This window comes from Oncorhynchus masou, chromosome 23 (assembly GCF_036934945.1).
Source record: "Oncorhynchus masou masou isolate Uvic2021 chromosome 23, UVic_Omas_1.1, whole genome shotgun sequence".
NCBI lineage: Eukaryota > Metazoa > Chordata > Actinopteri > Salmoniformes > Salmonidae > Oncorhynchus > Oncorhynchus masou.
This window is the reverse complement of record NC_088234.1, coordinates 48004114-48031215: the sequence shown is the minus strand read 5'-3', so window position 1 is coordinate 48031215 and position 27102 is coordinate 48004114. Positions and strand designations below refer to the sequence as shown.

Sequence of the window (27102 nt, the reverse complement as noted above, 5' to 3'; positions counted from 1 at the left end):
GGCTGATGCATGGGATTGCCCATCTTCGTTTACCCTATTGGGCTAATCATTAGCTAGAACCCAAATGTGATCTTTGAACTAGTTAGCATCCTATTGATGACAATTATGTCCCAATAAAGTTGCATAAACGGCGTGAGGGTAACTTCAGGTGTTCTGCCACCCGGGGTAATACTGCCTGTACTTCTCACAGAAACCACTTCATGTCACAATTTTCCCCCAAAAAACCTTCCCTGGTTGCCAAGTAGGGAGGTGTTTTACCGTAAGTTACCCTACAATTGACCCATGTTACATTTAGCCTCACTCTCCCCTATGGACTCACAGCAACCATGCAACACTGGACGATGGTTCCAACATGGCCAAATGTCCTAGCTGAGCTTTTTAGTATTAGACAAATTGGACTTAAACAATGGTAAAATCTATTATGCCAAACCGTATTTAATGTGGCTGATATTTAACACCCACGCGCATGCAGACACAGAGTTGGGAGGCAATAGGCTATACATACATGGATGGGTAAGGGACGTTAATCCCCTTTTTTATATTGGCCAATGTCAGCCAGAGGTCAACCTGGTTATGGTGTGATTGTCTCACTGTGGTGGTGCAGGGGCTGTCTTTATTTATTTCACTTCACAAGCCCTGGAGATTGAGCTGAAGTACAGAGCCATATTTAGCCTTTATTTAAGATGATTGGGCTGGCCTGCCAGGAGAGCTGTCTGATGAGCCAGCCCCTACTCACCGATGGCCAGCCAGATCAATACAACACAATTGAGTTCTCCAATTTGAGGGTCTTTGAGACGCAGCCGTGGCACTTACAGGGTGATCGCTTCTGATGAAGTCTTTATCAGCCTCTATTGACGGATTAATTTGAGCACCCTCCACCCCCGTTCCCTTTTACTCTCCCAACTGTAAAGTAATGGATACTAAGCCCCCTCCTTTAAAAGTTTCTAAGAGCTGATGGATTGATAGATAGGAACGCAACGGAGGTCGCCTTCTCTTTTTGGAGTTTACACAACCTCTAAGTTTGTTTTTGTTATTTCTGCCTTGATATCTGATGGGGGTGGGGATTACTTTTCAGGAGCGTTCAGGTGATCCTGTGGTTGTTTTGAGACCATTGTTCAGGCAGGTACTTCAGTATTGTGGCTAAATTTACACCAAATGGACCTTCCCCATCAAAGGAGCATTGAGGGTTTTCATGGGGAATACAAAGAAAACATCAGATCCCCCAAAAAATGAAGAAAAAGAAAATGCAAGCGGGATAAGATTACTTTCAGAAGCAAGTCTAAGAGCGACCTGGCGTCCGATGAAAGGTTGTGGAAATGTCCAAATTATTAAATATTTGATTTCCGAACAAGCCGCGGGGATATTGGATATCGCAAGCTAATGCGCGGTGGTCACGTGCAATCTTGGAAATTGGTCAAGGCTCGTCTCAGCCTTTTGAAGTCACAAGTCGTTTTTTGGAGTTTAGAGTAGCTGCTCTAGAGGAAGCCTAATCCATGTGGTATTACTACGGCAAGCAGTGTTTCGACAACACGCCAAACGCTGTTCGTGACTCCACTAATTTGTCCGTTTGTTGTTTTACCTGGTTTGTATTTTGCAGCCCCTCTCGACCCCCATCTCGTTCTCTTGGTTACCCTCAGATGGAGAGGTTACCTCTTCGGATTGGCCCGAGGTGGTTTCCCATCACGAAAGATGCAAAGCGATCTTTGTTTCTCTGTGACTTGATTAAGAGGAAGATTTGGGGCATCTTCCTCTCCAGCTGTGTTTTGTTGTCTGTGGTGTAACACGGCTTTAGTCTTTCATTTATACACCACAATCTGCCTCTTGTGGGTGCTTTACGCTTGTTCAATGTCTTTCACTCCATGTCTTTTGTCAATATGTTTTGTGATTGTCATGGAATATGTAAACATGCAAACACTGTCGGTCCTTACGGGATTTCTTCCAGTCGCTGTGACCCCGCCGAGCCACCAGCAACCCTCACCCCCACACCAAGCCCAGTCATTTTCATTAATGCTAAATCCCACATCCTACACAGCTGCCTTAAAAAAAAGCTTTTGGAAATTGAGTTGTAATAAGAGACCATGTGCTGCCAAGGTGAATAAGAGGCGGCTCTTGAATGCCTCTCACTCCCTCGGTCTTTCACTCACTCACACACACACACACACACACACACTTCGCTCCATGTTGTTCTCATCTCTTACTGTGCTGCAGCAGTGGGAGAAGGTTACAACCTCCTGAGCAGCTAATTCCCCATTGATCTGCCCTGGGGCACCAGAGCTGTTGACACAGACCTTTTTATAGAGAGCAGAGAAAAGTCCTCACACTGCTGTTCACAACTCTGTTCTGCATGTTTGTGCACGACAGCAGAACTGAGGCTAAGGCCCTACCGAGACTTACCACACTTGGGATTTGAAGATCCCACTGCCATGATAAGGGAAGATAACTGACAGCATTAAGATATTGGGAAGAAATATTTCTCCATGGTGGAGACCATAACTGACAGCATTAAGATATTGGGAAGAAATATTTCTCCATGGTGGAGACCATGTGACCTGGAACACTGAAAAAAGGACATCTATTTGGTACAGTACACTGCTATATATATGCAGTATCAGTGTTCAGGGTTGAATATGTTGACTGACCTGTCCTCTCTCTGTCTCCACAGAGCTGTCAGATGTGGAGCCTAACGTATTCCTGCGGCCCTTCCTGGAGGTGGTACGATCTGAAGACACCACCGGACCAATCACAGGCCTGGCCCTCACCTCTGTCAACAAGTTCCTGTCCTACGGCCTCATAGGTGAGCAGCACAGCTGTCAGACAGACAGACAGACCACTGTTGTCCTATTGGTAAGCATTGATGATACAATCAGCTGATATCTCAAAGTGCTGTACAGAATCCCAGCCTAAAACCCCAAACCGCAAGCAATGCAGGTGTTGAAGCAAGTTGGCTAGGAAAAACTCAGTTATTTAGCCTAAATATTGTAAGTAATGTAAAACTTACATATATTTATGTGTGGGACCACTACATTGTTCTTTAAGACCGCTTTCCATGAAGAGGGTGAGTTGGTTATATTTTCAGTGTTTCCCCTAGGATATCTTTTCAACAATTGTGACATTGTAGCGGGGGAGGGGCCAACAGGACTTCGTTATTGCGCTAACGCAAGTTAGCAACGTCCATCAATCTGCACATATAAAAATTGTCTTCATGAGTTCATTTGGCTTAATTGCTAAAACCTTGCACTATCCTTTTAAAAGCGTGTCTCAGCAGAAATATTTTAAAATATTATTTTTTTATTTTTGGAGTGGCGGCAACGATTTAGCAGCAACAGGGCGTCTCTGCTAAATGAATATTGGGGAAACACTGTTGTCAATCTGTGAGAACTGTCATCATGGACTCCCTCTGGATTTAGGCAAACCAAGAATGATGTGTTCTCACAAGCAATGCCTAAATGGACTTTGTTTTTTACCACACAAATAGCACAGCCTGTCCTTGCTAGCATCATCGTGAAAATATGGCAGGCGTCCGCCAGTTGTTGTTAAAAGTGTGAAATAAGCATCGCCAGATGTTATTCTAAATGGCAGGGGGTGGATAAATGATGGTACAGTACATCTCTGACCGTTGAAACAGCTGCAACCCCTCTCTAAATTAAATAAGTGCATTCGACACATTGAATAACACCATTTAACGCATCCCTGTCCTGAACTTCTTATTGAGCTGTATTTTTATCATTCAGCTGTTACGTTGTCCAATATTCAGTTAATAAAACATATGTGAAAGGTAGGCTAGGTGTAATTTGATTTCAGCTCCATGACCATTGCTACGATGTCATTTTCTGACTGATCCAACAAGCCCTTAGAATACCTGGCAAACTGAATCTAGACACACGCACGCATGAACGCACTCAAACACACAACCCACACACACCGCACTCACATGCATCACAGTCACAAGCACACACCATCACAGTCCACCCCCTCACAAATCACTTCCCTACTCCCAGAGCCACTGTCTGTCACTCAAAACCCAACGCCTTCTTCCTAATCCTGTAACCCCCCCCCCCGCGCACACCTCATCAGCGGGGTTCAAAGGGACGGGTAACCATGGAAACGTGACCCAGCGACTCTCAATACAATGGCCCTCAAGCGCAGAATGGAGAGAAAGATATGACACGCTCAGATATTACCCTCCGTTTGAATTCAACCCGTGTTCCTCAAATGCTGTGAGGTCTTTCCCAGCTTGTTAACACTGAAGTCAAAGGCGTTGCTTTCCCCTAGCCTCCATCTTAGTCTGCTCACATGGCGAGTGGCTAGTTGGAGCACGCAGTCGTTGGACATATTAAGAAACTGATAATGGTTACGAGGTACTGATTGTATTGGACATTAATACATTAGTTTTTCAACTGGATATTACTGTACAGTAAATGTCGTGTAGCTGTAGTTAAATACTTGGAAACGTTTTACGGAAATGACAGATTTTTATCGATACTGTATTGTGATTTAAATTGTAAAATAAATTCTACGCCTTCCTGAAAATGTTGTAACCTACCGAAATTGATTTAGAAATGTCATCTATTTAGATATTAACATTATTTACTAGAATAACTTATTCACAGGCTGGTAATCACGTTGGTTCTGAGGTCTCGTTGATTAGCCAGTAAGTAGTGCCAAATTACACGGTTTAATTACCATTTCAGACCAAAAAGTTCCTAATACTACCCAGGTTGTTTTCTGGTACTCACGACAGTCATTTAGAGGAAGTGCCAGTAGCTAGTAATTTAGAATTGACTGCAGAGTCAGAGAGCAACCTGTTACCTTAATAACCAGGTGAACAAGAGACGCTCTGTATCATGTTCATAGAGGAATATGAGATTGAATGAATGACCTTTCAGAGTCAAAGGGCTTTTATACTAATGAGACTGCACCGCCAGTCTATTCTGATTATCGCCAGTGAAAAGTCAGCTTAGTTATCCCTCTGTAGTCCAGACATTTATGAGAGCTGGCTATCGATATTAGCTAAAGATATGACCTGTCGCACATACTAGTACTGCACATGTAGGTCTACTCCATCTAGCAATACTTTGAGAAAACGCCTCTCGCTTTCGAAACCCCAGCCAAAAGGAAACATCTCAAAGTCATTTCTACTCAATTGTCCATTTGTCACTCCGTTGTTCAAGTGAGGTAGTTGAGGTAAGAGGTTTAAATTGACTTCTGTTAGTTGTGAATTACTGACACGAAGACAGGCAGAGGGCTGATCCTGATAAACACTGCCATCTGCTGGCTGCAGTGGCAAAAATGATCAGATTTCCTGGTCTGTCACTCACTAGTTTTTGATCATTTATTTTATGGGAATTTGTCAGTTATATTTTTTCCCATTTAGATGTATGTTAAAACTATCACTAAATAGAATCTCATTTAATTTTGCAACATCAGCTTACATTGAATAGGGATCGATTCCACTGAGTTTTTCCTCACTACAGTATATATGGAAACAAAGAGTTGCCTTCAAGTATCACGACTGAGAAGTCCAATTGCCAAAACATGCTAATAACAGGGATAATGCGACCACTGGTGGCATGCTAAATATGTCCCTCTTAGTCTGTCTGCTTTCTTGTAATAGACAGTGGTTTTGCTTTGTCTTTGAATGATTACAGAGCTCTGCTGTCTCCTGTGCCTGCGATGTGGTGAGGAGGGCGCAGTGCAAGTTTGCACACATTACTTAATATCCCCTCCAAGGCTCCTCTCAGGAGAACCACACCACAGCATGTAGCCTTGTTCCTTCAACCCTGTGTGTCGCGCTGAACATGTCGTCCCTTTGTCTCATGTCTCTCCTTCCTCTGTTAGCAAAGGGCCCTGCCTGCCCCCCCCCCGTCTCCTTGGGGGGTCCAGAGAAGAAAAGAGGGGGACATTTCATTTAGTGAGGGCTAATTCCGCTCAATCTATGGCCTGAGGTCTGCTGGCATGGAGGGAGTGCTGGCCTAAGCCCCTCCACTGACAGACATCCCGATCCCCACCCATCACTTCTCCTCTCCACTCTGCTCCTCAACCACATCCCTCAGAGCCCAGAGGCAGTTCCACTCAGCCTGCCGAAAGCAGCCATGGCCACAACAGCCTTATAGGGCCCATAGGACGGCTCAACTAAACATTTGCCACCACTACCCGCTTAGAAGAGGCGTAAAATATCACACTGGTTTTCTAATGAGTGTTTTACATTAAAAAAAGGCATTTTATAGGACTTCAAAAGGTATTTTATTAAAATGTTACCTGGGCTGTCTGACAATGGGTTGTAGTGGCTTTCAGAAGGGGAACAAGTGAGCAAACCTGACTTCACTTAGACCAGGTGATAGTACCAGTCCTTTTGTTTGGTTTGAGGAGATGTATTGGTCATTGTACAGTATGTGGAGTTTTGGTGGGTGTGTGTGTGTGTGTGTGTGTGTGTGTGTGGCATTCTGAAAGCCACTCTCCTCTCTCACTCGGCAGCATTGCTAGTCAGCCTTTCCAGCTCCCCTCTAACCACCCACACACACACACACACACACTTCGCTCCACACACACACACAGCCAGTCTCTGGTGTTATTTTAACAATGGTCCATCCCTTCATAGGCCATCCTCTGGAGACACTGCCAAGAGGGATTAGTATTTTATATAACTTCTGACATTCTGCTGGATAGCCCGTGGCTCCAGTTTCTGTGGTGGGATGAGACGTTTTCAGCGCAACTTCCACGGTTGTTGTTGCCCTCGCATCTTGAGAGACGTTGGCATGACTCAGTTTCAGTCTGCTAACCCAGTGACTCGTATCATTCACTCAAGTTTACTCAAAGCGTCGACAAACGCTCCAGAACTTTACACACACTCATTTGTTAAGCATCTCAACTGGAAAGTCACTTCTCCCTCTTCATTTTGCTAATGACAGAGATTATCGACTGTCAGGCTAAACCCCTCCCCGGCCTAAACCACTCCTATTGTTTCTATCAATAGATGGAATGTTGTGTGGCGTCATGGCTCTACCTGGAAAAGCTTTCACTTATTACTCCACTCCTTCCACTAGTATGCTCTGCACTTATTAGGCCTAGTTAATGAAATGCTCCTTTAAGAGCGATGGGGAAAGAAAAACATGCTGGCTCCAGGCTGCTATCTGGCTCCGGTTGGGTTTCAAAACTTCAAAACACTGGCTCCTGTTGCCTAGACAGCCAATTGGCCAGCACTGCCCACAAAAGGCCACATCTGGTGATTAGATCTCCAGGCTTTGAAGGACCTTCTGGATGGACCAGCTAGATTGGTGTGTGTGTGTGTGTGTGACCATCAGATGTGTAAGACTTATTGGATCAACAGTCCAGTCATGCAGTGCTATCACTTGTCAGAAAACCTGCGTTCTCGCTGCATTATCTGTTTGACAGCAGCTGTCTCTGCATCAAACATGCATTCACGTAATGATGCACTCCTAGATTTGTTTAGTTTCCTCTCTTGCCTTAGAATGGTATTTTACTTGGCTTTTTAGCCATGTTAATGATTCAATCGCTTCAATTGACCAAAATGTGTCCTTTCTGATCATATTGGAGGATTTGTGGTCTGGAAAACAATTTCTGCCTCTGATTTTGTGAATATCAAACGTTTCACAGGTTGGCTTGTTGCACAGTGCTGACATCTGTTAAAAAGAGGGTAATATCAATGTGCTTTCCTCTCAATAATACGGTCCTCGACCTGCCTTCTTTGAAGTGGCCACCTACTGCAACTTTCCCCTTCTCCGTTCTATCTTGTTTTGAAGGACAATGCTTTTTTAATTTTATTTTTTTATTGAACCTTTATTTAACTAGGCAAGTCGGTTAAGAACAAACTCTTATTTACAATGATGGCCTACCGGGGAACAGTGGGTTAACTGCCTTGTTCACGGGCAGATCGACAGATTTTTTTTTACCTTGTCAGCTCAGGGAATCGATCCAGCAACCTTTTGGTTACTGGCCCAACACTCTAACCACTGGGCTACCTGCCTCTAAACAGTAGGCTACCTGCCTCTAACCACTAGACTACATGCCTCTAACCACTAGACTACCTGCCTCTAACCACTAGGCTACCTGCCTCTAACCACTAGGCTACCTGCCTCTAACCACTAGGCTACCTGCCTCTAACCACTGGTAGGCTACCTGCCTCTAACCACTGGTAGGCTACCTGCCCCTAACCACTGGTAGGCTACCTGCCCCTAACCACTGGTAGGCTACCTGCCCCTAACCACTGGTAGGCTACCTGCCCCTAACCACTGGTAGGCTACCTGCCCCTAACCACTGGTAGGCTACCTGCCCCTAACCACTGGTAGGCTACCTGCCCCTAACCACTGGTAGGCTACCTGCCCCTAACCACTGGTAGGCTACCTGCCCCTAACCACTGGTAGGCTACCTGCCCCTAACCACTGGTAGGCTACCTGCCCCTAACCACTGGTAGGCTACCTGCCCCTAACCACTGGTAGGCTACCTGCCCCTAACCACTGGTAGGCTACCTGCCCCTAACCACTGGTAGGCTACCTGCCCCTAACCACTGGTAGGCTACCTGCCCCTAACCACTGGTAGGCTACCTGCCCCTAACCACTGGTAGGCTACCTGCCTCTAACCACTGGTAGGCTACCTGCCTCTAACCACTGGTAGGCTACCTGCTATCCAGATTTGAACAGTGTAATGTGCCTCTCTCACAGCTTCATTTTATTTATATTTAACCTTTATTTAATTGGGCAAGTGAGTTTAGAACAAATTCTTATTTACAATGACTGCCTACACCGGCCAAACCCGGACAATGCTGGGCCAATTGCGTGCCGCCCTATGGGACTCCCAATCATGGCCGGTTGTGATACAACCTGGATTGGATTCAGTTGAATTTGTCACTTTAATTCAGCTAAAGTGTTGAGTGGAACTTGGCAACTTGAATGAGCAGTGTATGAAATAAGCTGTTTTATAAAATGTCTGTGGAAAAAGACTATGACGACTGCGGACTTGTTGTTGTCTGTCCTAATGCAGATGCTAACCATGAGGCGGCAGCGGAGGCCATTGAGAACATGGCAGACGCCGTCACACACGCCAGATTTGTAGGGACGGACCCCGCCAGCGATGAAGTGGTGCTCATGAAAATCCTACAGGTAATCTTCTAGCTAAAATCTTTCAACTAACGGTGCACCAGAAAATGATAAATCAAATGTGTTTATTTCAAACAAGCCTAAGGGCTGCATATCAACTGTCACCCTGTTTACAGTAGTACTGTCATAGTATGACACTTCACTATATGGGGGATCGGTTGTCATTTTAAATTTGATACAAGTGTCTTACGTGCATGAATACCCTGGCTGGATTCCCTTTGAGGCTGGAACATTTACTTTATGATACCTCGTAAAAGAACTGCGATGACCACTCTGAATGTTACGCACACACTCACACGTACACACACACACACTGCGTCTGCCGTGACAGGTCCTGAGGACCTTGCTGCTCACGCCCGTCGGAGCCCACCTGACCAACGAGTCTGTGTGCGAGATCATGCAGTCGTGTTTCCGCATCTGCTTCGAGGTGCGCCTCAGCGGTGAGTTCTCTCTCTGTAGTTCTCCCAGGGATTGATACACACTTCTAGTCCACATGCTGTGTTAGAAAGGAACGCTAAGCTGTATTTTATGACGCTTTTCCAGGGGAAAAATATCAGGAACTCGTAGATGGGAATGTTTAGCTTCCATGGCCTCCGAGGTCCTCCATCACACCAGCCTAACTATGAGTTCTACCGCTAAACTCCAACTCTCACCCCCTCCAGGCCTTCTGCCCTTAGTTCACTAACACCCCTTACCCCTCCCCCAGTCCCTGAGATGTGCATTAACAGAAAACCCTCCTAATCCTGGCCAAACGCATACAGACAGGAGGTCCCAGCCTGGCCTCTCTCCTCTTGTCCTCTGGGCTCTAATGGCACCTGCCCTGTTTGTTTTGCCCTCTCCACAGAGCTCCTGAGGAAATCAGCCGAACACACACTGGTAGACATGGTGCAGCTGCTGTTCTCCAGGTAAACGGGGTTGGGTGTGTGTGTGTGACAAGTTCAATCCCCCCCCCCCACCGTACACTGTGACTGGAAACCTTCAGGAAATTAACTTCCAGTTTGTCTTTTGAGACCCATTCCTATTAGGTTATTGGATTAGAGCACCTACCCAGAAACCACTGGGAGGGAAAGGTGTAGGGTTAGGGCTTACTTCACTGTGCTCTGTTTAAATTGCAAATCTGTTTAATTATACAAGTATGGGACACTTTAATTTGAAGATAATTTCGTAAACTTAAACTCCATATGAAAGTCCCTGCCCTCGTCATAAGACCTGTGAACCAATGTTTTTGTAAACAACATTGGTAAACTGTGGTGTAGTGGTACCTAGAGAAGTCGGTATACTCTAATTTTGCCACAGAATTAAAAAAGGAGATTTAAAAAATACATGTTTTCCTATCGATTTATCAGGTTGTCACTCTCATAATCTAACTTTTTTTAAATAAAAATATATTTTTAAAATACGGTTCTACCATAATTCTTAAACCACATCAGGAGACACTTTTTTTAGGTACTGTACAATATCCTATTGCAGAGTTTGCAAAACAAATGCCCTCCTGATTGATACAAATCATCACTAGCATTTTGACAGGGTGGGCTTACTTCAGTCAATATTTAATTGGGAAGGTTTTTAGGGAAATCCTTTAGACGTGTCCATTCAAACAGCCCATGATGATTGACGTGCACATCGCAAAGATTCAACCAAGACTTCACACCAAACTTTTTTCCGTACCTTGTTTGCCTACCCATTGTTGCCTTAGTTACCATTTACTGGTAGATATAAGTTGAAACGTCTTTCCTACCTACCGGCTACCAATGACGTTCTTCTGTGAGCTGCTCAATGCAACAACCAGTTGAGAGCTGCGTGCTCTCTCGCTGCCCACAGGTGATATTACGCTGAAACTAGGCTACCGTTATGTGTGCAGCACATTAATATATTTCAAGTGCTTTGTGTCAGCTACTTTGTGCATGATTTCTCTATTGTACTAAATAATTGATAGGCGTATACCTCCACTTTGATACACATCAGTGGAGATTAAGAAGTGAGTACACACAATGCCCACCGGAAGAATACGGCATATACCGGTGTATACCCTCCACTACACCACTGACGTTAAGGCAACAATGGTCATCGTTCAAGATTTTAATGCTAAAGTTGTTTTACCATCAACTGGTGGTGGTGTATAATGCCTTGGAAGCCTCAATAGGTATTATCGTTAAATACGTTAACGTCCTCAGCAACACTTTGCATCTTAATATGCCTCTGCATTCAGAGGTCACTGGTTCACTAATGCAATAACATGCTTTTTCTACCGGTATTTAGGATAGGGTGGCTCCACGTCGCTTCCCCACCTCATCTCCCAGAGGCCCATATACATTAGACTTCCACTCACATCGTCTCACAGACGAGGGGATGAGGCTGCAGAAGAGTGCCAGATGTATGATCTGTATATAGATGAAGAGGAGCGGCTCCCCCATAAACACACACATGCAGCATTAGCATGGCCATTAATCCTGTCAGAAATGATCCGAAAATAATCGGGAATAGAGTCGTCTCATTCTCTAAATGTATTAGAGCCCCCCCCCCGCCACCGCAAGAACAAACAAAATATAGTCACGGTGTAATTCTGTCTTGGAGGCGCGTGGATGTCAGACGAGGCTATTTGATGCAGGATTTGTTAAAAAACATGGTGTTGTCTTTCACAATAGAGCCAGTTGATATCACCACGTCACCGTCAGCACGTTCTTGGTCCGTTTGTGTCAGTGCTGGGAGTTGTTGTGCACCGTATCAGCTTGTTATCATATTTCTTACAGCACTGTGTATTGGTTGTTGGATATTCAAATAGAAAATGACAGCCGTTGCAGTCAAAGGAGGCGTGTCCGTGGTGTATAAAAAAAGTAGGCCTATTACTGCCCTTTTCCCAACATGCAAGTACCTTGAGGATGCCTATAACACCACATCCTCATTTGTCGGTGTCTTTATTGGCTGGCCAGCCCCCCCTCTTGTCCACAACTCGTCCATAATAAAGATGTGAGCGCCTTGGGCAGCCCCCCCCCAGGCTGGGCGTAATGAGCAGCGGATCTCATCGAGTGCTCACGAGGAGGCTTAGATCGCCTGCTGAAAGTATTAGGGATGTTAATCTGTTGGACCCACAGATCATCCAATAATCGAGCTTGCAAGACAAGACTATTAACGCGGGAGTTAACGTCAGGGGCCCGTCTCTCTCTCTCTCTGTGTGTGTGTGTGTGAGACAGCCAGTGACATCTCATTCGCCGCAAAGCCCAAGAGTCCACAGAGCACAAGGCTCTCAGACAATGTGTGATGCATTAGAGAACATTACGCTGCCCAGCTCATCTCACCAAGCCACTGAGAAGCTCATCTGGGTCCAGGAATAAATGCCCTCCGAGACAGATTGCTTCTGTCTTCTGTCAGCCTAGTGCCTCATAAGCATTGTTCTCTCTCTCGCTCTCTGTCTGTTTATGATTATTTTCATGGAAGTTTGGTTAGTTAAAAAAATAACTTTTGTAAAGCAATTGTCAACTTGTACACCAGCTGTTTCTCTTCTTCTGTCTGCAAGCCTTTGAGAGATTACATATTATTTCAGCTAAGATTACCAACAAATGTACAGGTTCTTTGTCCCTGCATGGATATTGAGGTTACACAATAGATTTCTTTCAGTGTGGTATTTAAGAACATTCAGACTAGTCTCCATGTTAGTCTAAACGGTGTTATGCATGTAGCTACTTCCCTTGGCGTCAAAATTTTCTAGGGCTTAAAACCATCTGTGCTCTCACCCCGCATATTCAGTGTGCAGGTTGAATTGAAAGTGGCTCATCTTTAAATATTGTCTGCAAATGGACAAACTGCTTTGTTGGTGTGGATATCAGGTTTCCTGTCACCTCACGGTGGCTGATGAATGAATTACCTTGAATTGACAGTAGAGGTTGAGAAGGCACAGGGGTTCAACACAGAGGGAGGAAAGAAACGTTTGATCACAGCTACATTAATGTAGCTGTATTTTTCAGACAATTGACATCTATTTTCCGTTTTTCTTCCAGACTACCCCAATTTAAAGAAGAGGCCAAAAGTTTTGTGGGTGCTAACATGAAGAAGGTAAACTCAAATTAGGCCTAGATGTTGAATGTGCCACTACTCTCTGGCTATGACTAATTTGCTTGCAATACCCCCTCCCTTTGTCTCCAATTGTTCCTGTCATCCCCATGGTGCTGTGAATAATCATTGTACTCTGCAGGGATGGCCACCGCAACAAACCCTCTATTGGTTCTGAAACTAGAGTGCATGAAGTATCCAACGTGGAAGAAATGTAACCTTTTTACTGGGTGTCTACTCCCTCACAGCTAAACAGAAAAGTGTCTTTACACAATAATAATATCTTGTCTTGTGGTACAGGATTGAAACTGGATACCCCAAATGCCCTTCCCTCCCTCTGCTTCCACCCATCAAGATGGCGTTCTTTCCCAGTATCACCTCTGTCTCATCGGATGCTGCCTTCAAAAATGTTTTCGTCCTTTGTTGATTTTCTTTGAGTTCCTCCTTTCAAACTGCTCATTTGCCTGTGTTCCCTCCCACAGATCCCATCCTGTATCCTGGACACACAGGATCTTATTTGTCTTGAACAGCCTATAAACACCAATCAGAGGGGCTTAGAGCGGGTACTTGATAAAGCCACAACTTTCCATTGGTTCTCGCTAGTGCATTGAAAGGGGTCAGGATAGCATGGCTTTCTGGAGTGAATGCATGAAGATGCATTTGAGGGATATTTCAGCATTTTCTTAGAACTTTGGTTTCAAGGAATTTCATATTTACATAACACATATTTTACATCCGTTATTCAAATAGTTTTTCCCACTTAACAACTTAAATAAACTTAATTTAATGGACAATAAATGTTGGCTAATAGTTTCAGGCTGTACGACAAAATAAGTTGTAGTCATACCCATTTTTGTATATTTGCATCGTGTAGCTTAGATCGGACATTTCGCTGACATTTCTGGTTTAGCCTCATACCACAAAAAAACTCCAAGTGACTTTTGTTTCACAATCATACCTCATCAAACCTAGACTCCAAATGTACAAATCGTACAAATAAAAATAGTAATAGGCTTGAAACAGTTCCAATATGAAACCTGCCGTTCTGTCTGATTGCCTGCCCTTCACTGTTTTGTCTGTTCATTCTTGAACGTCTTCGTATGGAGCCTCCTAATCCACCACCCCTTCCCCAAACAAACCCATCCCTGGGGAGTTTGCATGGTGCTCTGTTCGGACCCCCCCCCCCCCCCCCCCATGCATCACTGACTGAGTGTCTTGTGTGTGTGCTACTGCTAAAATGTCGTCCATCACTAATCACGGGCACCTGCCCCCTTCTCTCCTGAGGCTTACAATATCTTGTGGAAAAACAAACGAGTGCAGGTAAGGAGACTCTGGTGCCTCAGTTGGAGAATGACCATCCCTCCTTCCTATCCACCCTGCCCCTCCTCCCTTCTTGTTCAGAACCCATTTGCCACCCCCTTTGGAAGATTCATACACAATGCGATGGGGGCCAAAATTGTTAAAATATTTGTAGACTATATTGTAGATGCATCTAATGATAAATGTATTGATTTTGTTAGATGTGTAGAGTACACAAACCATGCCATGGGGTTAGTTTGTAGAATGAAACAAGGTCTTACTGCGTGCATTTCTTTGATGGTTGCTTGAATTTGTTTCTTGTGATTGTCACTTTTTGTTGTATAGTCTTATAATTTACCCTCATAGGTATATTGTATCTTGCCATTGGGGATACTTCTATGCAGTCTCAGCATTTGCTAAACAGAATGAAGCATGTGGCTGCGTTTTTGTGTACGGTCACTGTCTTGTGTTTTCAGATGTCGGTCTGTTACTTTCTGTTTTAAGACGGTCACTGTCCAAGTGTGTAAATGGTCCAAAAGGATCCTATTGCTTTTAAAAGTCCAACCTGATGTAATATCCTCATCTGTACAATGTGATATTACAACACCCCCTAGCCAAGCGCATAGTCAGCGGTTGTGTGTGACTGTTTACTGAGTGTGTTCTACTGGTTCCAGCTGAAGATGCGCGCTGGTGGGATGAGCGAGTCATCAAAGTGGAAGAAGCAGAAACGATCGCCCCGGCCCCCCCATCACATGGTACGAAGCGCCTCGGGCGGATTGGAGCAGGCCCCTCCCGCCACCCTTAGCCACAACAACCTCACTGGTGAGATTTTATTGTTTTTTTAGACTGAGTTAGAAACCAGGTCCTGAGGATAGACATGGGAGGTGGTACATTAAGGAAGGATCGTCTGCTTGAACCCCCGTTGCCGTCGTGGCATAAGTGGTCAGAGGTCGGGACTGCTACACCCCACTCCAGCACTTCTATGATCTTTTAAATGAACTTTTCATCTATTACTGCTACCACGTTGCAATAACCAGAATACAGACCATTGACCGACGATATCAATGCATGCCACGCCACAACATCAATAACAAACGCTTCCTTTAGTAATGAGCAAATGCCTCTTCTGTAAATAAAATCATATTTGGTCCAAGGGGGCTTCATTTTATGTCAATCAAATTTAAACATCATAGGTATATCAACATTTATACTGTCAGGCACTCTAAAGTGGAAAAATGTATATTGTGAATACTTCTATAGAGGCTCTCTCAACCACAAAAGATCTGATGTATCTAACCATGGTCGGTGTTTGTGTCTACCAGGTGGTGACCTTTTCATCGAGCAGGTTAGTTTGTCTGTCCCAGACAGCATGGCCTCTTCCATGTCTAGCCCCACAGACAGCGGCCTGGACACCTGCTCCAAGGCCACCTCCAGAGAGGACCTGACAGACCTGGACCAGAGCAGCTCTGTCGCCACCACCCCAGGCACAGCAACTAGCCCTTCCACAGAGCCTGGACGCCTGGATGCTCAGGTGGGGTGAGGGTGGGGGGGGGAATTGGAAGTAGCTATGTTGTCATTTTGTGCATATTTGAATTAAGTCTGTTGGAGCTCATCAATGTTCATACTCTGTTTCTGTTTCCCCTGCCAGTCTGAGGGGAGGCAGGTGGATCGTGCCCAGTCAGCTTCGGTGGAGTCCATCCCTGAGGTCTTGGAGGACAGAGACTCTGTGACGGAGCAGTCAGACTCGGCCTCAATACACGACATGGATTACGTCAACCCCCGAGGAGTCCGCTTCACACCACAGCAAACTCAGAGAGATGGTGAGGACGGTGAGCCCTCTTACCTCAACTACCAACCAGCATTCAGTTTGGGTTTCACCGTGCCTCAACCTGTTCCATTTTACATCTTGCCCTCTGTCTCACCTTGTCTCATGTCTGTTCATATGTCTCAACATGTCTCATCCCATGTCTCAACCTACAGTGCATTCGGAAAGTATTCAGACCCCTTGACTTTTTCCACATTTTGTACGTTACAGCCTTATTCTAAAATGGATTAAATTGTTCTCCCCCCCCCCCCTAATCAATCTCATATAATACACCATAATGACAAAGCAAAAACAATTTTTTTATACATTTTTGCCAATTGATGAAAAAATATATCACATATACATAAGTATTCAAACCCTTTACTTAGTACTTTGAAGCACTTTTGCCAGCGATTAAATCCTTGGAGTCTTCTTGGGTACGACGCTACAAGCTCAGCACACCTGTATTTGGGGAGTTTCACCCATTCTTCTCTGCAGATCCACTCAAGCTCTGTCAGGTAGGATGGGGAGCGTCGCTGCACAGCTATTTTCAGGTCTCTACCGGGATGTTTGATCGGGTTCAAGTCCGGGATCTGGCTGGGCCACTCGGACATTCAGAAACTTGTCCCGAAGCTCCTCCTGTGTTGTCTTGGCTGTGTGCTTTGGTCATTGTCCTGTTAGAAGGTAAAAATTCACCCCAGTCTGAAGTCCTGAGTGCTCTGGAGCAGGTTTTCATCAAGGATCTCTCTGTACTTGGATCTGTTCATCTTTCCCTCGATCCTGACTAGTCTCCCAGTCCCTGCCGCTGTAAAACATCCCCACAGCATGTTGCTGCCACCACCATGCATCACCGTAGGGATGATGCCAGGTTTCTTCCAGACGTGACGCTTAGCATTCAGGACAAAGAGTTAAATCTTGGTTTCATCAGACCAGAGAATCTTGGTCACCTCCCTCACCAATCCCTTTCTCCCCCGATTGCTCAGTTTGGCGGGCGGCCAGCTTAAGGAAGTCTTGGTGGTTCTAAACCTCTTCCATTTCAGAATGATAGAGGCCACTGTGTTCTTGGGGACATTCAATGCTCCAGAAATGTTTTGGTACCCTTCCCAGATAAGTGCATCGACACAATCCTGTCTCTGAGCTCTACGGACAATTCCTTCGATCTCATGGCTTGGTTTTTGCCCTGACATGCACTGTCAACTGTGGGACCTTATATAGACAGGTGTGTGCCTTTCCAAATCATGTCCAATCAATTGAATTTACCACTGTTGGACTCCCAAGTTGTCGAAACATCTCAAGGATGATCAATGGAAACAGGATGCAGGATGTCTGTAATTTGCAAAAATTTCTAAAAACCTGTTTTCGCTTTGTCATTATGGGGTATTGTGTGTAGAAGTTTATTTAATCCATTTTAGAATACGGCTGTAACGTAACAAAATGTGGAACAAGTCAAGGTGTCTGAATACTTTCCGAATGCACTGTATGTCCCACAACTTGTCTCTGAGTGTCTTTCATTCTTACCCATGTCTTATTTTATATCTCATGTCTAGGGTTGCATAATTCAGGTAACTGTCCCAATATTCCCCAGTTTTCCAGATATCCTGGTTGGAAGATTCCTCAAATTACGAGGGAATAAGCAGGAAATCTAGGATTCTGGAAAACCATGGAATTTGGGGAAAATTTACCAACATTTTGAAACTCTAGTCATGTTTCACGCCACCAGAGGGTTATACTACAAAGCAGGATCGAGGCATAGCCTAAATATTTTGAAATATACATATTGTGAAAAAATCTTATTGACTCAACCTAAAACATAAGTTTATCGACGTTAGCTGACTCATACATCCTGCTTTGTCAATAATTTCCTGTTTTGTGTTTCTTCTTAACCTCCCAGGTGCGGCTCTCATCCCCTACGGTCTGCCCTGTCTGCGGGAGCTCTTTCGCTTCCTCATCTCGCTGACCAACCCCCATGACCGCCACAACACGGATGCAATGATGCACATGGGCCTGCAGCTGCTGACCGTGGCTCTGGAAGCAGCCCACATTGCCCCCTACCAGTCACTGCTGGGTCTGGTCAAAGACGAGCTCTGCAGACACCTCTTCCAGGTACTGTACACCACGGGCTTATTCAGGAGGGGGAACTTGACCCTTCTATTGTGTCTTCTACACAATATGACATAACATGTTTCCTTTTTCAGTTGCTAAATGTGGACCGTATGAACCTGTGTACCGCCTCCATACGAGCCTGCTTCTTGCTCTTTGAGAGCATGCGAGGACATTTGAAGTTTCAGCTTGAGGTATTTGGAGTGTTTTCTTTTGTTTGCGATATTGTCACACAATTGTTTGACACAACCGCATGAGTCGTTGTAAAACAACCAACTAAACCGAATGACCTGGGGTGTGTGCAGATGTATCTGAAGAAGCTGATGGACATCATCACGTCAGAGAACATGAAGATGCCTTATGAGATGAAGGAGATGGCCCTGGAGGCCCTGGTGCAGCTCTGGAGGATCCCCAGCTTCGTCACCGAGCTCTACATCAACCACGACTGTGACTTCTACTGCTCAAACCTGTTTGAAGACCTCACCAAGCTGCTCTCCAAGGTGGGAACTGGGGCGCCTGCTCTTTGACTTTCTGAAATCTGCATTAGAGGAGTGTCTACTGTCCCTTTCAGTTCAGCTTAATACTTTTATTAATTTCAATTTGATGCATGAGGTCACGCTCCACGCTTTACATTTTCAGGGGAACATTGTTCTCTTTTGTTGACCTATGGTGTGTTTGTATCATTTTGTCTTGCAGAATGCCTTTCCTGTGTCCGGACAACTCTACACAACTCACCTCCTCTCACTAGAGGCCCTACTGACTGTTATTGACAGCACTGAGGCCCACTGCCAGGCTAAGGTGCTCAACAGCACATCTCAGCAGGACCAATCAGCAGAAACTGTGTTGGTGGAAGGGGAGGGCTCAACCAATGACCATGTAGACACAACCACAGGTATGCAGATTTCTATCAAACATTTGATGTACTTTCTGCTATGATAGTCTCGTACTATAATGGGCTTTGTTCAACATTGACTGCAGTTGTATCAGATGTGTATAGAGGGGTAGTCATGAATATGTTTGTCATGTGGTTGTAGAAGCAGGCAGGCAGGTGAACCGTGCCAACGGTCAGAATGTTCCAGAGGCTGACAGCGTGCCCCTTCCACCTACCAGCGGGCACCTAATGGCAGAGAAGATGAGACTGGGCAGACAAGACCAGGAGGAGACAGAACCATCTGGTAGGTTTGGTTTTACTAACCAGTGGTCAGGTCTCCTCGAGAACTGGGTTAGCATTCCGCTCTATAGCCATGAATGAAATTGAATTAAAAGTGAAAATTGTCTTTGTTTTATTTTTGTTAGCTGAGAAGAAAGAACCGACAAAGCCTCAACGCTTCTCGTCTTGTTTACCTGATTCTCAAGAGCTGTTGGACATCAGAAATAAAAAGAAGGTAGGTTTTATCATTTTGTTGTATATCTGTTTTTAAATAACTTACTTTCATGGCAGTCGAACACATACTGTAAACGCTGACTTTTACATGAATCATGCATTGATGCCAATGGCGTTTGTCTCTCGAAACTGAAGTGATAGTATTTATTTGTATGATTACAGCTGCTGAACAGCGGCACAGAGCAGTTCAACCAGAAGCCTAAGAAAGGCATCCAGTTCCTGCAGGAGAAGGGTCTCCTCAGCAGCCCCATGGACAACAACGAGGTGGCCCAGTGGCTCCGGGAGAACCCCCGCCTCGACAAGAAGCAGATCGGAGAATTCATCAGTGACCGCAAGCACATGGAGCTACTGGACAGCTTCGTCAAGTATGAGTCTTTATCATTTCCTGGCAGCGTGCTGTACAACCAGTTGGTTTTAAAAGAAGACCTTTTCTGGATCTTCTCCTTCATTTAATTGTACTGAAGCTTGGTTTTGTCAGTTACTCGTGAAGCAATGAATAGTGAAGCAGTGAAGTTTATTTACTTGAAACCTAGGAGTTGATTTGTCTTCAATCCATAACAATGATCAAATACAGTACACAACTGTATACACTGAGTATACAAAACATTAAGAACGCCATGACATAGACTGACCAGGTGAATCCAGGTGAAAGCTATGATCCCTTATTGATGTCACTTGTTAAATCCACTTCAATCAATGTAGATGAAGTGGAGGAGACGGGTTAAAGAAGGATTTTTAAGTCTTGAAACAATTGACACATGGATTGTGTATGTGTGCTGTTCAGAGGGTGAATGGGCAAGAAACAATATTTAAGTGCCTTTGAATGGGGTATGGTAGTAGGTGCCAGGCACACCGGTTTGAGTGTGTTAAAAACTGCAACGATGCTGGGATTTTCACGCTCAACAGTTTCCCGTGTGTATCAAGAATGGACATCCAGCCAACTTGACACAACTGTGGGAAGCATTGGGGTCAGCATCCCCGTGGAACGCTTTCAACACCTTGTAGAGTCCATGCCCCAACGAATTGAGGCTTATCTGAGGTCCAAATGGGAAGGTGCAACTCAATATCAGGAAGGTGTTCCTTATGTTTGGTATACTCAGTGTATGTATAGTTGTGTAAAAAAAAGACCTGACAGGAAATTGAAGAATATACTTCAAAATATACAGTACCAGTCAGAAGTTTGGACACGCCTACTCATTCTGCATTTCAAAACTATGAAATAACACACATGGAATCATGTAGTAACCTAAAAAAAAGTGTTAAACAAATCAAAATATATTTTAGATTTTAGATTCTTCAAAGTAGCCTCCCTTTGCCTTGATGACAGCTTTCAACACTCTTAGCATTCTCTCAACCAGCTTCATGAGGAATGCTTTTCCAACAGTCTTGAAGGAGTTCCCATATATGCTCAGCACTCGTTGGCTGATTTTCCTTTACTCTGTGGTCCAACTCATCCCAAACCATCTCAATTGGGTTGAGGTCTGGTGATTGTGGAGTTCAGGTCACCTGATGCAGCACTCCATCACTTTCCTTCTTGGTCAAATAGCCCTTACACAGCCCCTGGAAGTGTGCTTTGGGTCATTGTCCTGTTGAAAAACAAATGATAGTCCCACTAAGCGCAAACCAGATTGGATGGCGTATCGCTGTGGTAGCCATGCTGGTTAAGTGTGCCTTGAATTGTAAATAAATCAGACGGTGTCACCAGCAAAGCACCACCACACCACCACCTCCATGCTTCCCGGTGGGAACCACACATACGGAGATAATTCGTTCACCTTCTCTGCGTCTTACAAAGACACGGCTGTTGGAACCAAAAATCTCAAATTTGGAGTCATCAGACCAAAGGACAGAATTCCACCGGTCTAATGTCCATTGCTCGTGTTTCTTGGCCCAAGCAAAATCTCTTCTTCTCATTGGTGTCCTTTTTGTAGTGGTTTCTTTGTAGCAATTTGACCACGAAGGCCTGATTTCACGCAGTCTCTGAACAGTTGGTGTTGAGATGTCTGTTACCTGAACTCTGTGAAGCATTTATTTGGGCTGCAATCTGAGGTGCAGTTAACTCTGAACTGATCCTCTGCAGCAGAGGTAACTCTGGGTCTTCCTTTCCTGTGGTTGTCCTCATGAGAGCCAGTTTCATCATAGCGGTTGATGGTTTTTGCGACTGAACTTGAAGATACTTTCAAAGTTCTTGACGTTTTCAGATTTGACTGACCTTCATGTCTTAAAGTAACGATGGACTGTCATTTCTCTTTGCTTATTTGAGCTGTTCTTGCCATAATATGGACTTGGTCTTTTACCAAATAGGGCTAACTTCTGTATACCACCTACCTTGTCACAACACAACTGATTGGCATTAAGAAAGAAATAAATTCCACAAATGAACTTTTAACAAGACACACCTGTTAATTGAAATGCAACCCAGGCGACTACAGTACCTCATGAAGCTGGTTGAGAGAATGCCAAGAGTGTGCAAAGCTGTCATCAAGGGTGGCTACTTTGAAGAATCTAAAATATATTTTGATTTGTGTAACACTTTCTTTTGTTACTACGTGATTCCATATGTGTTAGTTCATAGTTTTGATGTCTTCACTATTAAACAAAATAATAATAATCTTGAATGAGTAAGTGTCCAAACATTTGACTGGTACGCTACATATTAGTGCTTTATACTCATTCTCCCATTCCCACGTGCAGCACGTTCACTTTCCAAGGACTGCGTATTGATGAGGCGCTGCGTCTGTATCTGGAGGCCTTCAGACTGCCAGGAGAGGCTCCGGTCATCCATCGACTTTTGGAGACCTTCACAGACACCTGGCATGTAAGTCAGCTGCCTTCACCCCCCTTGAAAGGCGTTCTTTCTCGCTCTCGCGCTCAGGGCACCCGGAGGGACTCACACACTTCTTCCATTACCGCATGGCAAGGCAATCCTTGCCACCAACTGTCCCTATCCTTGTCACCAACTGTCCCTATCATCAGGTAATTACATCCAGTGGAACGCCGACCCAGATCTGAATCAGGGACATTAATCACTCAAGTAATTAGGGGAATAGTAAAATGCAGCAGTGCCAACGGCAAGGTTGGCATAACAGAGCCGGCCTGTTGATCAAAGGCAGGGGGACAAACCAAAGGGTGCCACTGACTGCTCCTTAAATAACCGGAGAGGGTCATCCTCGTGACCTGGAAAGTATTCCTAGTAATGTCTTTTCATAGTCTCTCTCCATACACAATCGCCTTGAATGACTTTACAGATATTCTTAATATACACTTGTATTTTTCCGCTATTGAGCAGTCATACGTCGTGACTGCACTTTCAGCAGCGCAAATATATACTGAACAAAAATCGAAATGCAACAATTACATTTTTTTTTACTGAATTACAGTTTATATTAGGTAATCGATCAATTATAATAATTTCATTAGGCCCTAATCTATGAATTTCACTTGACTGGGTAGCGGTCCAGCCATGGGTGGGCCTTGGAGGGCTTAGGCCGACCCACTGGGGAGCCAGGTCCAGCCAATCAGAATAAGTTTTTCCCCTCAAAAGGGTTTTATTGCAGACAGAAATACTCCTCAGTGTCATCAGCTGTCCGGGTGACTGGACTCAGACGATCCCGCAGGTAAAGAAGCCGGATGTGGAGGTCTTGAGCTGGCATGGTTACACGTGGTCTGTGGTTGTGAGGTCCGTTGGGATCTTTTATTTCAGCTCATGGAACATGGGACTAACACTTTACATGTTGCGTTTATATTTTTGTTTAGTATAGATATTTGAACGTTATGACGAAGGTAGTTATATTATAGTGTGTATCTGGAACTATACCTGAAATAGTGCCTGCAACTCAGCTGTTGATGTATATATGGATGGAAAGAGGGTTATTTTTGTGTGTGTGTGTGTGTAGAAAGTGAACGGTTCTCCCTTCATGACCAACGACGCGGGCTTCGCCCTGGCCTACGCTGTCATCATGCTCAACACGGACCAGCACAACAACAATGTGCGCAAGCAGAACATCCCCATGACTGTTGAGGTAAACGCGCACGATTTATTTCCCATGAAGACTCATCACAATTATTTTTATATTTCAAAGATTTATTTGTATTGAAATAAAATGGAAAATGACTTCAATTCATAAGTATAGTAAGTTTTCTACTACTTTCTACAAATTGTCTTAGAAATGCACTCATCAACCACATATGTTAGATCTGATTTCAATCACTTCTTATGAACACTTGTGCCAGGCAGTGATGGGTTTTGCCAGAGACCCTGTTAAGACCCTTTTAGACACCCTACATTAGTATGTTGCACTGGTTCTTTCAGACCCTCTGATGGTCTGACAGACCTCCTGTAACAGCTGTGCCCAGTGGTGGTCTGTGGGATGAGATCATCCTGGTTAGTCATGTGAACAGGCGGCAGGGGTGGAAGAAGTGAGCGAGGGGGGGACGGGGGCGTCCTCTGCTGTCCTGGCTCCCTCTCTCTGTGTGAGTGACAGCGCCTGAAGACTAAACACAAGTCCCATGGACAGGGTTCTGAAGAGAGCGCGGGTGGGCCACAAACAGTATTCCAAGTTGCCATTATGGAATTCTAATCTGCAATGAGAGCAACTGATTTGTTTTACCTTATATTTTTCTAGGGGGCAATGAAATGCCTACTGTTCAATTTGCTGACTATTTACAGCACAGTATATAGTTACAGATTAAAGTCCTTACGATGGTACGTCTCCAAGTGTCATACAAATGCCATGATAGGATATTATGTGGGATAAAATGGACTCGGGGCATCCTGGCAAGAGTACAATTTAGAGCAATAGAATATCAGCTACCGCATAACACATTGTAGCTCCCCAACAAATCCATAAGTGTGGAACAGCTCTGCTCTCTGGATGTCAGTCCTATGATGACTTGGCAGGCAACACGGCCAGCTGCTTTGTGTCTGTGGCGGCTATTATTACCGTCGTCTGCTCCGCTCTGGGGTGGAGGGGGACTGGTATGACAAACACAACCCTGAGCCCATGGCCCCTGAGCCTTCATTGTGTTCATTTCTCTGTCTGTCCATCCCACTGCAAAGCATCTCGTGTTTCCCCTCTGTTTTACCTGCTATCAGCCGACGCATGCAGCCGACCAGGAGCCTTGACTCTATCCGTCAACACACGGCGGATCTGTTTATTTGCTGTGGCTCTTGGCCTCGATCCTGTTTGTCTAACATCACACCTAACCGTATTAAGTGACACATACGTTGGTAAAGCTCCTTGGCCCCCCATCCCCTTAATTGTTGGATGCTCAATTAGCAAGCGCATTGCATGCCTAAGGGTTGGATGCCAGAGCCAGGCCAGCTGGCAGAGCTCCACAATGATTGATGTGTTGATGGTGCCCTGATTCAGTATTGATGTCCGTCCCTCCCACCTTCATGTAGCAATTCAAGAAGAATCTGAAGGGTGTGAATGGAAATACAGACTTCGATCAGGATATGCTGGAGGACATCTACAATGCAATCAAGTAAGCCATAGTCTTGTATAGAAATGTTTGTGACGTGTACACACACACACGATGAAGTAAATCTATCTCATTTCAAGAGGATATATTTGTATCAGCGTTTGAGCTTTGACGGTAAGTTATGTCAAACAACCCACCCCAGATGATCAAGGTTGGTTTAGCGTTCACACACTCCGTGGTATTCTCTGTCCTGTAGGAATGACGAGATAGTGATGCCAGACGAGCAGTCAGGCCTGGTGAAAGAGAATTACGTGTGGAGCGTGCTGCTCAACCGGGGGGCCACCTCCGAGGGGGTCTTCCTCCACGTGCCTGCCGGCAGCTACGACCACGACCTGTTCACCATGACCTGGGGGCCCACCATCGCCGCCCTCTCCTACGTCTTCGACAAGAGCCTGGATGACGCCATCATTCAGAAGGCCATCGCTGGTTTCCGGTACACTAGGCATCCCCAGGGGTTTCTGGACCCAGCACTGTGGTTCTGAGGAGATGCTGACGAAGCATCTATTGGGGAAGGCAATGAGAGCGAGTCGTGATGATAATCTGCTTGTCTCTCTTTTTTAGGAAATGTGCCATGATATCAGCTCATTGTGGATTCAGTGACGTGTTTGATAATTTGATCATCTCCCTCTGCAAGTTTACAACGCTCAGCAGCGAGGTAAGTGCTCAATTTCAAATGTGGGAACCTTTAGCATTACACCTACTGGAGTTTTCTAATATGTTCCACTGGGTGTGTTCAATACAGTCGGCGGAGAACCTTCCCACGGTGTTTGGGAGTAACGGGAAGGCCCAGGTAGCTGCTAAGACCGTGTTCCACCTGGCCCACCGGCACGGTGATATCCTGAGGGAGGGCTGGAAGAACATCATGGACTCCATGCTGCAGCTGTTCAGAGCCGAGCTGCTGCCCAAGGCCATGGTGGAGGTCAGAACTGTTTCTTTATAACTAGCAATGGTCATGGACAGGGACAGGCATAACCAAGAAAGACTGTTTTTTTGTATGGTCTGTGAAAAACAAATGGCCTCGATCACGTTTCGAGTACCTATGGAACACGGAAACCTTCCATTCATTTTGTTGGGTGAAATGGGTCTTTTTGAATTTGGGTGCTATACTGCCGCCTGCTGGTATAAAACCAGAAATAATTTCCTTGTGGCGTTTGTTTGCTTATGTCCATACAGGTGGAGGATTTTGTGGAGCCAAATGGAAAGATTTCGCTTCAAAGAGAAGAGACTCCTTCAAATCGGTAAGTCACCTCACAATTCTGTTACGCTGGCATAGCAGGCTGAGCTCTTTCACTTGTGAAACCTCTTGAGTTTTTGACATTTTAAACCCAGTTCCAGTAATATTGTGAAATGGGTGGTTATCGCCAAGCATGAAATGTCTTTTAAGAGTTTGACATCTCTCCATCTTTCTCTCTGTCTCTCCCAGGGGCGAGTCTGCGGTGCTGAGCTTTGTGAACTGGCTGACTCTGAGTGGAGCGGAGCAGTCTGGTCTACGTGGGCCCTCGACTGAGAACCAGGAGGCCAAGCAGGCAGCAATGCTCTGTATCAAGGTACCAGAGCTAAACCAATCATCCCTCATCCCACTGCTTTGTCTCTGTCACACTCGTTCAAATTGTCTCTGGTGACCAGTATACTGTACGTTCTAGTTCAACTGTGTGGTTCACATCGTGCAGTTTGAATTTTTTAAAATTATGAATACATTTTTTTGGCTTTTTGGATAAACTGTCAGTCTGGTAAATTGATTTGTTACCTGTCACTCCCGCGCCAGCAATGTGACCCAGAGAAGCTGATCACAGAGAGTAAATTCCTGCAGCTGGAGTCTCTACAGGAGCTGATGAAGGTAATCATAAGAGTCCAGGCAAATATTGTTCATC

At 45.0% G+C, this 27102-nt stretch overlaps 1 protein-coding gene across 1 annotated transcript in view; it reads left to right on the top strand.

Moving 5' to 3' along the window:
- LOC135510963 (Golgi-specific brefeldin A-resistance guanine nucleotide exchange factor 1-like) overlaps positions 1-27102 on the top strand; it is an 81977-nt gene that overhangs the window by 40895 nt on the left and 13980 nt on the right. Inside the window, 25 exon segments of the mRNA XM_064932321.1 lie at positions 2663-2794; positions 8998-9116; positions 9445-9553; positions 9958-10018; positions 13109-13163; positions 13643-13723; positions 15134-15281; positions 15782-15990; positions 16108-16279; positions 18155-18366; positions 18459-18557; positions 18669-18863; positions 19060-19255; positions 19398-19538; positions 19660-19748; positions 19910-20112; positions 22442-22565; positions 23644-23769; positions 25152-25234; positions 25428-25664; positions 25793-25886; positions 25974-26150; positions 26405-26469; positions 26655-26778; positions 26997-27068. Of these exon segments, the coding sequence (XP_064788393.1) occupies positions 2663-2794; positions 8998-9116; positions 9445-9553; positions 9958-10018; positions 13109-13163; positions 13643-13723; positions 15134-15281; positions 15782-15990; positions 16108-16279; positions 18155-18366; positions 18459-18557; positions 18669-18863; positions 19060-19255; positions 19398-19538; positions 19660-19748; positions 19910-20112; positions 22442-22565; positions 23644-23769; positions 25152-25234; positions 25428-25664; positions 25793-25886; positions 25974-26150; positions 26405-26469; positions 26655-26778; positions 26997-27068 (3323 nt within the window).